Raw genomic sequence first — 13181 nt, forward strand, 5'->3', positions numbered from 1 at the left:
AGATGTTGTGGCTAGAGAAGCACAGTGACAGAGATGTGGATGAAAGTGAGGGAGGGGGGAGACCTTGGAATACCCCAGAAGTTAATGTAACTTCTATAGTATAGCCCGACACAGGGTTTTTCTCAATATCTTCTTAATATCTCCCATTCTGTGCCCACCTGCTAGGAATAACAACAAACCTTCGTCATAAACTCAAACCAGCGGTGCAACCTAAATTCATTAATGCAGACCTTATAACCTAATAATTTGTGATATGTTAGATACAAGATGGAGAGATTTTAGTTACATACCGCTAAGGGTCGGCAAAGGAGGGGGAAGACTTGTTAAGTAAAAGAAATAATTGAACTTACTCAGCATTACTGATAAGTGTTCTAAAAACAAATCACATACGCAGAACCTACGGAGTTACAAATTAATTCCTTCAGGTTAGACAAAGCAGTTCTGGAAGGGCCTCTTTGTAGCAGCACTGCACATTAGTCATGCTTTTTGATACTGTGATATACCTGGTGGGGGCAGGGGGAACCCTACATTTATTCCAAATAGTCTGCAACTCATGCTCTTAATTATTCCATTGGCTTTCCCACTAACTATCTAGTTCTTGCAATTACTTTTGGTAGAATTAGACTTTAAAATCTTAAATACCTGAGGAGTTCAGTAAGAATCAGCAACCAGAATAGTTCAGAAAGACCCTGGGGTTGGGGTAAATTTCTACCCTTGGTTCTCACGGTTAGAGTGACTTTGATCATAGGTTAAGTTCCATGTCACTTGTGCTTTTTCTTCCTCTTTCAAATAATGCCAAATACTTTAAAAAAAAAAATCCAATTTAGAATTTCAGGTGTTATTTCCCAAAAGCATGCTTTGGTATCTCAGTCTTTGCTTTTCTCTAAGCACACTACTTATTTTTAGTTTTATATTGCATAATTACAAAATAAAGTTATGAAGTCAGGAAATACTGAAGTAAAGCCATATTACAAAAACAAACCTACTTTAAGATATGTCAGTTGGGAAAAATGTCTAAATAGTATTAAAATGATGCTTTCATTCTCATTGAAAAGAAAACTCAGATACAGATTCACTGTAGTAGACCAGTAATTTACCAGAATATCGAGTAGCATCATGTTAAATAGCATCTAGTTTTGTTATTCCTGCTTTAAGCAGCAGTACTGTGTATTAAATGGAGCACTGGCAGCAGGCCAACTATTAAGTATCAAATCCCTATCCTAAGCTCTATGGATACTTAAACATTACTTATAGCTGTTTTTTTTTTTTTTTTTTAAATAAACGCACATCTGTGCTGTGTTTGAAAACAAACTACCTGTGGATACTATAGCATAACATGCAAGAAGTTAGAAATTAGCCTACAGTGTCTGCCATAGGACTTTGAGATGCTTGGGGAGCACAGTCCATGCTTCTCCATACTACGGGACACAGTGGAGAAAAACAATTGCAAAGTCCAACAACAATGGCATCACATAGACAGGCTATGCCATTATGCCTTGTTTCATAGACTAGAAATGCCCAAGAAAGGCATTTGATATGGAAAAGCCTAACAAAATAACTAAATAAAACCCCATGCACTCTGATAAGTATATTGCATTTACCCCCCTCTCTACTCTCAGCAGTGATATTTCCCATCTCTTTTAACAGATTTAATACTTTTGCAGTCAGAACAAAGTAGATACAAAATTTAATTAGGATAAAATAGAGTTGTGGAGAGTTTTCTAAAGAAGACAGGTTATATCTTACAGCTAGAAAGCATTATAAAGTTGAAGGACTATAAACTTTATTAAAGTTGCAAAATGCCAAATACTACCCTGACTTCAAATGCTTAGATACATATTGCCCCCTAAATATAGAGATTATATATAATTAAAATATAGTTAATTATTAAACATTAAAGGAAGGTTTAAGAAAACAATAAGAACTCAAAGTGAATAAATACTTTGGATTGACTTATAAACACTGCCAGTGTTTCAGTCAGAGAGTCATTGAGTTGACATACAATTTCATATAATGGACTAGGAAAATGATAACGGAGTCACTGAACGGAACAGTAAGAAAGAAGGACAAATAATTTGTATGACTCATAATGCTTCATGAACATAGGTTAAGTGGTGGTTATACGGGCATTCAGAATGGTCATTCATAAATCTTTGTCAATCGGTGGTAACAGCTAATCTAATAACAAAGCAGATTTACCAAAAATGAGAATTTGGCCCAGTGCGTTTTACCATCCATAAGGTCTCCCAAAGCTGAAGTAAAACTAAAGGGGCCTTTGGTACCCATGGCAGAGAAATTCCTTTCAGGACAGGGCAACCATCTTGGTACTGCAGATTGAGAGAAAGCCTCCCGTGTCATCATGTAGAGGCTTTAGAAGTGTTCCCCAGTGAATGAGTCAGCAGCACACTTAGAATGCAGCCCAGAAAAATATAACCTCAATTGTGTAATGTAACACATAGAGCCTCTTGCTTCAAAATTGTATATAGGTTTTTTCTATGTAAATGGCAAGTCATTGCAAGAAAGAGAATTAGGAAGAAAAAGATAAGACTGAGAAAGAGTTTGTCAGATACTGGCCCTTCAGTGTTACAAAAAGAGCTTTGTAAGGTCATTACCATCTATTCATCCACAAAATAGGATGTGTTAGCATTATCTCAGCCCTTTACCCAGCAGACTAATACAAAGGAAAACTAAACATGCTTAAGCTTCAGCACTACAAATATTTCTCTGTTGGCTCTCATTTTCCTCAGAGAGAAATGGACTTAAGTTAGTCATTATGCATTATGGTCGGTATGTTATACATATTGCCTCTTTGAAAATTCTTTAAACCTGTGGAAAGCAGAAAGATAACCTCTACACATTGATTTTATACATTACTGCGCTGACACAGCATTTTTAACTGCTAGGTATAATGCACCTTCAGATTCCTCTGCCTTGTGTTATTCAATTTTCTGGGTAAGTTAGTATCCTATTGGTTGTAGGACTTAGGCTGGCTAAGAACTTGACACTGATTCTCTCTTGAACCCAAGAGCTTTCTCGGAGCTACACATGAGTCCTGGTCTGTGGTGCATTCCCTCAGCAGTAGGCTTTATTGTGAGTCCAGCTCTCCTCTTTAATAGGTCCCATGTCTCCTGGAGAGCCCCTGCTCCACACCCCACATCCCACCCACCCCACCCTCTCCCACATTTCATACCCATTTGCACATTCTGGATCTGGATTCTCCTAGGTTTAGAAGAGTCATACAAATGGTGTCATCACCGCGGAGGAATGGCGCAGTCCTTGGATAGCAGCATAAGGCCCCTGCTGAAAGTAGTGATGATACCGGGGCATGTGGAAGGAGGGGAATGTCGGGCCGCTCCCCTGCATGGAGCCGGCAATGGCCGACGGGGTCAGAGGCACCCCAAGTCGGCTGTACGGTGGCAAAGAGCCCTGTATAGGGTGAGGAATGGGTGTCGCTATGGATGCTGTGCTGGTGCCGAGAGCAGCGAGGGACTGGGGATGCTGAAATCCAGGAAAAGTGGAAGAAGAAGAGACCCAGGAGCTGAGGGACAAATTATCAGATGTCGTAAAGGCTGACCCTGAAACAAAAAACCACTCATCAGACTAGAAACTCTATTTCAGTGTGCAAATCAAGAATTACATTATCTGTGCAGATTGATTTATTTTTTTAGAATATATAATAGATCTGCAATTTAAAAAGATAAACACGTGGGGCGCCTGGGTGGCGCAGTCGGTTAAGCGTCCGACTTCAGCCAGGTCACGATCTCGCGGTCCGTGAGTTCGAGCCCCGCGTCAGGCTCTGGGCTGACGGCTCGGAGCCTGGAGCCTGTTTCCGATTCTGTGTCTCCCTCTCTCTCTGCCCCTCCCCCGTTCATGCTCTGTCTCTCTCTGTCCCAAAAAAAAAAAAAATAAAAATAAAAATAAAAAAAAAATAAAAATAAAAAGATAAACACGTCAACCATGAGTCAGAACTACCTTTCCAGATAAGAAGATACCATTTATACTATAAGGAAGAGAGAATTTACTAAATAGAAAAAGACTTAACTCATTAGATGGCCTGTATGTTCCTGGAGAATGGTCAAAATACAAGTATTCTGCCTGAAAGGAATAACTGGATTCCCTTTAAAGGAGCTCAGAGGGTACCTGGGTGGCTCAATTGGTTAAGTGTCTAACTCTTGATTTGGGCTCAGGTCATGATCTCACAGTTTGTGACATCAAGCCCCACGTTGGGCTCTGCACTGACAGCGTGGAACCTGCTTGGGATTCTCTCTCTCCTTTTCTCTTTGACTCTCTCTCTCTCAAAATAAACTAAAAAAAATTTTAAAAAACAAAAGGAGCTACAAATAGCTGGTACCTGTCCTAAACTCTATAGCATCCCTATAAAGAAGGCTGGACATAAAACGAGACTCAACAAAGCTACTTGGTTTCTAAAGGCCTTGTGAAAACCCACAAGAATGTTTTTCTTTTTCTAGCTTCTTTTTCTAGTTGCAAGAAAATTTTTCCTACATCACAGCATCCACAAATTTAAACAAAAGTTGACGCTGGATTTGCCAGCTGTATAATTACCAGTAGTTCATTTGGATTTAGTTATAAGAGATGTCCTATGTTTTGACAGCTTACGCTATTCCATAGAAAGGACATAAAAATATGACAAAGGGCTCTCTCCTCACACAAACATCCCTATGCTCAGCGTGAAGCACCGTCTGGTTACTCTTCTCTGGACTCCCAGATGCAGACGGCTCCTCTGTGAGTCTTTGGGACAGAGGAACTTTTCAGTACTCCCCTACTGTCACCGCTGGGGCCACTGCCTCTACATAATGCCCTTCGCTAGGAACATTTTCTTTTTAAAAGGGTTTTCCATTTTAGTCATTGGTCCTAATAAGATATTCCTGGAACCTCTTATAAGTGGAACAGATATAGTCCCTGATTTTCGGATGATAAAATTGAGGTTCAGTAAGACTAAAGGATTGCCCCCAAAGTCTAATAGCTCTTTGGTGGTAGATCACAGACAAATAACTCCTGAGCCCTGACTCAGAGGCTGGGTGTCCTTTCACTAGAAAACAAACCACAGGAAACCATCAGGCAGAACAATCACTTAAGCCTCAGAGGCAGGGGCCCCTGGGTGGCTCAGACGGTTAAGCGTCTGACTTTGGCTCAGGTCCTGATCTCGCAGTTCTTGAGTTCGAGCCCCGCGTCCGGCTCTGTGTTGACAGCTCAGAGCCTGGAGCCTGCTTCAGATGCTGTGTCTCCCTCGCTGTCTGCCCCTCCCCCGCTCACACTCTGTCTGTCTCTCTCAAAAATAAATAAACATTAAAAAAATTAAACAAACGAACAAAAAGACTCAGAGGCAAAATAATGACCTGTATGAAAATCAGGCTCCAGGGCTGCCCTTTCCTCAAGAGACTCCTGAAATACTTTTGGGGCAGACTGCACGCTGAGGACTAGGAGTCTCATCACCTACCTGCCTCTTCCTCATTCTGGATGCTCTTGCTCTTACGTAGCCCGGAAGCTGTCTTACCTCGATTCTGTGTTGTCTGAACCTCATCCCCCAGCACATCATCTTCTCCTCCATAGGTACGGATGGGTGAGCGGGCATAGGAATGCTTTTGGATCAGGCTCTCCACACTTTCCCTAGGTTAGAGAATAACAGATCCTAAATTAACTAAAAAGTATTCAGAGATGGAGACGGGTCTTAAAGATAATTTACTAGTCAGTAAAACTATCTTCTCAGCCAAAAGACCCCCCGCTTCAAGAAAGACGACATTCAAAACATGTGTGTTTATGCCACTGTAGACTGCTTGGAAACATGACATCAGGCATATAAATACAAGCAACCATAACTGCATAGGATAGGAACAATCCCCTGAAATTCTATAAGATGAAGGACAAAGAGGTGAACAAGAACCTATGACACCAGACTATAGGAATGTAGAGTTTAATGAATGAAAAATGAGGAGTTGCAATGAATCTCTGACTTCATCGGCTAATGAATATAAAGCAAATACTCAACTGATATGAACTGCACTTATTCAACATCTGATGAAATGCTGGCCAGAAGTTCAGAATATCACTAGTCACGAAAAGACTCAATACTCACTAATAAATCCAGTAAATACACAGATTATATGACAATATGGGTAGTTTGGATAATGGACTATTTGAGATTCCTGTTTCTTTAAGATGGAAAATTATAGAAAACCTGTGAAGGACACATAAAATGGCCATTAGGAAATTGAGGCCCCCAAGTAAATTGGTCCATTGACTTTGAAAGTAGTCTTCCTGTTGAAACATAGTCTATCAACTAAAGAATGCAATTAATTTTAAAAGCAAGAATTATTTTGGTATTGACCCATTTGACTTGCTGCACTTGCTGCTGTTAAAAAAAAAAAAAAAAAGTCAGCAAGAATTTAGCCAAAGAGGGGCTCCTGGGTGGCTCAGTCGGTTGAGCATTGACTTCAGCTCAGGTCATGATCTAGCAGTTCATGAGTTCGAGTGTCATGTTGGGCTCTGTGCTAACAGCTCAGAGCCTGGAGCCTGCTTCAGACTCTAGGTCTCCCTCTCTCTTTGCCCCTCCCCTGCTCATGCTCTGTCTCTCTCTCTCTCTCAAAAATAAATAAACATTAAAAAAATTTTTAAATAAAAAAAGAATTTAGCCAAAGAATTTTTCGCCGGAAATGGAAGTTCATAACAGGTAGCTTACACAGTATACAACTCCAGAATAGCTGTAGCCTAAAGACCAACACTGCATTAACCATCAAAGGACAAAAGAAGAATTAGAAAATTGAAGAAATTGTGTTGAATTAAGAACAAATCAAACACCAAATTTCACATTGAGGGGACAAGGAAAGCAAATAGAATGTCATAATAACTTTCAAAATGTAGTACTTGTCAACATTTCACATAGATATACAGACTTGACTGCTAAAAAAAATATTGACTTATAGTGAATTTGGCCTTCTAAAAAACTTCTATACTCAGAGTTTCATGAAAGCGTTTTGTCAGATTATGTAGCTTGCAAATGAGGATTTAAAAGCAAGCCTAAAAGAAAAGTTAATTCTAGCAACTATCCAGTTACATCTTTGTTTCCAAAAAGTTTTAAAATAAGCATATAGTACCAACCTCAGGCAGTCACAATGACTGGGATCTATACCCAATAGATTCACATACAGATATTTTAAAAAGTGAAACCATTCCATATTTATTGCAATGGAATGAACTCCAAGATATAGTAAGTGAAAAAGTTAACTACAGAAAAAATGTATAAAGTATGCTACCATTTGTGAATTTAATTTTTTTTAAGTTTGTTTATTTATTTTGAGAGAGAATCAGTGAGAGAGAGCATGCATGAGCAGGGGAGGGACAAAGAGAGTGAGAGAGAATCCCAAGCAGGCTCCACACTGCCAGCATGGACCCCAATGTGGGGCTCAAACCCATGAACCATGAGATCATGATCTGAGCCTAAATTAAGAGTTGGATGCTTCATTGACTGAGCCACCCAGGCGCCCCACCATTTGTGAATTTAAAACAGGGAATATATATGTTTGCATATGCCTATATATACATAATATATGGAAATAATATTTCCAGAATGATCCAGTTTCAGAACAGGAAACTGCCTAGAATAGGTTGTCTCTGTAGGGTGGAACCAGGGACCTGAGGGACTGGAGCAATGATTCCCAACTTTGTCTTGATTTTCAAACTTGTCACAGATCCATTTGAGACACGTGGAGCTCTTAAAAAAGAAAAATTACATTGAGGTATAACTAATATACAACAAGTAGCACATATTTAAAGTGTACAATTTGACCACTTCGGGCTGATGTGACCATGATACCACTACTACAAGTAAGATAAACTACCTAACACCTACAAAAGTTTCCTCATGCCCCTCATGCTCCCTGGTCCCCATCCCAACAAGTTTTGCCAAGGAAACCACTAATATGACTTCTGTCCCTACAGATTAGTTTGCATTTTCTAAAATCATATAAAATGAAATCATATCTCATGTTTCTTTTTTTATCTGGCTTCTTTCCACTCAACATAATTACTTTGAGATTCGTCATTTTGGAGCATATATCAATGGTTCATTCTTATTCTGAGTAGCATTCTGTTTTCCAAGCCATAGTGTATACTATAGTTTACCTATTCACCTTTTGATCTATATTTGCCTTGTTTCCAATCACTGACCGTTACACATGAAGCTGCTACCCATATTCATGTGTACTTTTTTTTAAAAAGGACATATGCTTTCACATCTCTTTTTTTCTTTGCAGAAATATTTTTAGTTACAAATTCAAAACCATCAGATTATCTGTTTCTTCTTGAATGAGTTTTGGTAGTTTTTGTCTTCAAAGAATTTGTCCATCTCATCTAAATTATTGAACTTATAAGTGTTCATAATATTGCTTTTTTATCCCTCCTTCTGGTATCTGTAGAATCTGTAGTGATGTTACTCCTCTTATTCCTGACAATGGTAATTTGTGTTTTCTCCCTTTGTTTCCTAATCAGTTTGGCTCCAGGATCATCAGTTTTATTAATCTTCTTTGCTTTTGGTCTCACTGATTTTCTCTATTGTTTTCCTGTTTTCTATTTCACTTATTTCTACTCTGATATTTATTATTTCCTGTCTTCCACTTACTTTGGGTTCAATTTGCTCTTCTTTCCCTAGTTCCTTGAGATGGAAGCTGAAGTCATTGATTTGAGACCTTTGTTCACTTCTAAAGTGGGAATGTAGCCTATAAATTTCCTGTTTTAGCAGCATCCTACAAAGTTTTGTGGGCTGTATTTTCATTTTCATTCATTTCAAGACATTTTCTTTTTTTTTTTTTTTTAATTTTTAAAATATGTTTATTTATTTTAGAGAGTGAGAGAGAAAGCCTGAGTAGGGATGTGGGGAGGGCAGGCAGAGAGAGAGAGAGAGACACAGAATTTGAAGCAGGCTCTAGGCTCTAAGCTGTCAGCACAGAGCATGCACAACGTGCAGCTCAAACTCCCAAGGTGCGAGATCATGACCTGAGCCCAACTCAAACACTTAACCAACTGAGCCACCCAGGAGGCCCAGCTCAAGATATTTTCTAATTTCCTTTTTGGTATCTCCCATGATCCTTGGGTTATTTAGACATATGTTATTTAGTTTCTAAATGTTTGGGAATCTTCTAGTTATCTTTCTGCTATTGCTTTCTAATAAAATTCCATTGTGGTCAGAGAACATACTTTGTATGGTGACTTGAATGCCTTTAAATTTATCGGGACCCTCTTTTTGTGGCACAGAGTATGGCCTATCTTAGTAAATGCTCTGTGTGCACTTGAAAAGAAAGTATATTCTGCTGATAGAGAATGGAGCATTTTATAAATGTCACTTGGGTGAAGGTGGTTAACAAAATTGCTCAAATCTTCTGTATCTTTACTCATTTTCTGTCTACTCATTCTACCAGTTTTTGAAAGAGGGGCAGTGAAATCTACAACTATAATTGTGTATTATTCTATTTCTCCTTACAATTCTATCAGTTTTACTTCATGTACAACACTTTGAAGATCTCCTAGGCACATAAATATGTAGGATTGCATGTTTTTCCCATGAATTAAAACCTTTACAGGCGTACCTCAGAGATACTGTAGACTCGGTTCCAGAACACCCACAATAAGGCAAATACTGCAATAAAGTCAAATGAATTTTTTGGTTTCCTAGTGCATATAAAAGTTATGTTTACACTACACTGTAGTCTATCAAGTGTGCAATAGCATTATGTCTAAAGAAAATAATATATATACCTTAACTAAAAAATATTTCATTTTTTAAAAATGCTAACCATCATCTGAGCTTTCAGCAAGCCAATCTTTTTGCTTTTCAGGGTGGTGGTTGCTAAAGGTTGGCATGATTATGACAATTTCTTAAAATAAGGCAACAGTGAAGTTTGCCACATAGATTGACTCCTCCTTTCACAAATGATTTCTCTGTAGCATGTGATGCTATTTGATAGCATTTTACCCATGGTGGAATTTATTTCAAAATTGGAATCAATACTCTCAAACCCTTACTGATGCTCTATCAACTAAGTTTATAATATTCTGAATCCTTTGTTGTCATTTTAACAATCTTCACAGCATCTTCAGCAGAAGTAAATTCCATTTCAAGAAACCACTTTCTCTGATCATTCATAAGAAGCACCTCTCATCTGTTAAAGTTTTATCATGAGATTGCAGCAATTCAGTCATATCCTCAGGCTCCACTTCTAAATCTAGTCCTCTTGCTATTTCCACCACATTAGCAATTACTTCCTCCACTGAAGTCTTGAATCTTCAACTTGCAAAAAATGCAGTATTCACAAATCACAATAAAGTGACATGCAATAAAATGTGGTATGCCTACATCAGTATGAAATGATCTAATTTATCCACGGTAAATTCTTTGCTCTGAAATCTGTGATACTGATGTAGTCACTCCAGTTTTCTTTTGATTGGTGTTAATATAGGTATATTCTTTCCATTGCTTTACTTTCAACTTGTGTCTTTATATATAAAGCACATTTTTTATATGGCAGCATATATTTGGATTTTGCTTTTTAATCCAAACTGATAATCTCTCCCTTTTAATTGAGGTATTTAGTGCATTTATATTTAATGTGATTATAAATATGTTTAGGTTGAAGTCTATCATCTTTATCACCTATTTGCATCCTACCTTCTCATATGCTATTTACCTTTTCCTTTTTTTTTTTTTGCCTTCTTTTAGGTTGTTTCTTATTATTTCATTTCATCTCCTTTGTTGGTTTATTAGCTATAACTTACTTATGTTATTTTAGTGGTTGATTTAGTACTTATAGTAAATATTTTTTACTACAACCTTCTAGGCAACTTGAAGTACACTATAAGACTTACAATAATATATTTCCATTTCTCCATCTTTTGTGCCATTCTTGTCAAACCTTTTACTTTTACATAAATCCTACATTATATTATTATGGTTAATTTAAACAGTTATTTTTTAAGAGATGTAAATAATATGGGAAAAATTGATCTACTTATCCTTATAGCTACCATTCCCACTGCTCTTCATTTCTCTGTATTGATCCAGATTGACACCTAATCTTCCTTTTACCTGAAGAACTTCTTTTAACATATCTGTAGTACAGTTTGATGATGGTGAATTCTTTCAGGTTTTGTATACCTGAAAAATGTCTTCATTTTATTCTTTTTTTTTTAAAGTTATTTTTGCAGAGTGTAAAATTCTAGGTTGACACATACGTCAAAAATGGTGCTCTACCATCTCATTTACTTTGTTGTCTGACAAGAAATCTACTCTCACCTTATGTTTAATGTAATATGTCTTTAATGTAATATGTCTTTAATTCCCTGGCTTGCTTTCAATTTTTATCTCTTCATCACACTTCTGAGCAATGTGATTATGATGTGCCCTCCCTCATGTTATTTCTTCAAGTTTTTGAGATTGAGTTTGTTGGGCTTCTTTGGATGGTGTTTCCAGTTGTCATTAAATTCTCATTAAACTTGGAAACATTCTGGTTATTATTTCTTAAACATAATTCTTCTCCTATCCCTCAACTCCCATCTACCTTTCAGGGACTCCAATTATGCATATATTAGAAAATGCACTTCATTTTTAAAAGTTTCTCTTTGTTCTCTACGTTTAATTTTGGATTGTTTCTATTGCTGTGTCTTCAAATTTACCAGTCTTTTCATCTGCAATGTCTACTCTCATTAATCCCATCCAGTGGGATTAATACATTTTATACATTAGATACATTGTAGTTTTCATCTTTAGAGTTTTGATTTGAATCTCTTGGACACCTCCCATGTCTGTATTTAGTTTTTTGAATATATAAAATAGTTATAATAATTGTTTTAATGTCTTTGTCTAGTAATTATAATATTTGTGTCAGTTTTATTTTCAACTGATAAATTTATAACCACATTATTGGTCATATTTTCCTTGCATATTTCTTTGCATTTCTGATAATTTTTTATTGGATGCCAGACTATGAATTTTATCTTGTTGGGTGCTGGGTGTTTTTGTATTTCTATAAATATTACTGAGTTTTGTTCTGGAATATAATTAAGTTACTCGGAAATAATTTGATCCTTTTGGGTCTTGCTTTCAAGATATCTGAGGGAAGACTGGAACACTGTTTAGTCTAGGATTAAATTTTCCTCACTACTGACGCAAAACCTTTCTGAGAATTCTATCAAATGCCCTGCAAATCACAAGGTTTTCTAGTCCACCCGTTAGATGCTATTCCCACCCTTGTATAAATACTAGGCAGTGTTTCCTCTAATCTTTTCAAGTATTTTCTTTTTTCTTTTTAATATAATTTATTGTCAAATTGGCTTACATACAACACCCAGTGCTCATCCCAACAAGTGCCCTCCTCAATGCCCATCACCCATTTTCCCTATCCCCCCACCCCGTTCACCCTCAGTTTGTTCTCTCTCTGTATTTAAGAATCTCCTGTGGTTTGCCTCCCTCCCTCCCTCTCTGTAACTATTTTTTTCCCCTTCTCTTCTCTCATGGTCTTCTGTTAAGTTTCTCAAGATTCACATATGAATGAAAACATATAATATCTGTCCTCTCTGACTGACTTATTTCACTCAGCATAATACTACTCCAGTTCCATCCATGTTGCCGCAAATGGCATGATTTCATTCTTTCTCATTTCCAGGTAGTATTCTATTGTATATATAAACCACATCTTCTTTATCCATTCATCAGTTGATGGACATTTAGGCTCTTTTATAAATTGGCTATTTATAGTGCTGGCTATTTATTGTTGATAGTGCTGCTATAAACATTGGGGTACATGTGCCCCTATGAATCAGCACTCCTGTATCCCTTGGGTAAATTCCTAGTTGTAGGGTAGTTCTATTTTTTAATTTTTTTTTGATGAAGTTCTATTTTTTAATTTTTTTTGATGAAGTTCTATTTTTTAATTTTTTTTGATGAACCCCTACACTGTTTTCCAGAGTGGCTGCACTAGTTTGCATTCCCACCAACAGTGCCTTTTCAGATTTTCTACTCCCAGCCTCTGGTAGTTTCCTCAGATGCATATGCTAATCAGATCTTAGCTGAACACTCAAGAGGGATCCCAAGGGATCCCCTGAAGATCTCTGCAGTTCTCCTATCCTATAATCTATCCTGTGGATTCTCAATGTTTTAGTCTTATCAGACTCTA

General features: G+C 37.3%; 1 protein-coding gene across 1 annotated transcript in view; it reads right to left on the bottom strand.

Annotated features, from left to right (window-relative positions):
- Positions 1 to 3231: 3231 nt before the first annotated feature.
- Positions 3232 to 13181, bottom strand: part of TBX20 (T-box transcription factor 20) — a 56407-nt gene continuing 46457 nt past the window's right edge. The window contains exons 7-8 of the mRNA XM_042927622.1: positions 5516 to 5628; positions 3232 to 3575 (exon numbers count right to left, since the gene is read on the bottom strand). Of these exons, the coding sequence (XP_042783556.1) occupies positions 3235 to 3575; positions 5516 to 5628 (454 nt within the window). The 3' untranslated portion in view covers positions 3232 to 3234. The remainder of the gene's footprint in view (positions 3576 to 5515; positions 5629 to 13181) is intronic.

The sequence above is a fragment of the Panthera leo genome, chromosome A2 (genome assembly GCF_018350215.1).
Source record: "Panthera leo isolate Ple1 chromosome A2, P.leo_Ple1_pat1.1, whole genome shotgun sequence".
NCBI classification, from domain to species: Eukaryota; Metazoa; Chordata; class Mammalia; order Carnivora; family Felidae; genus Panthera; species Panthera leo.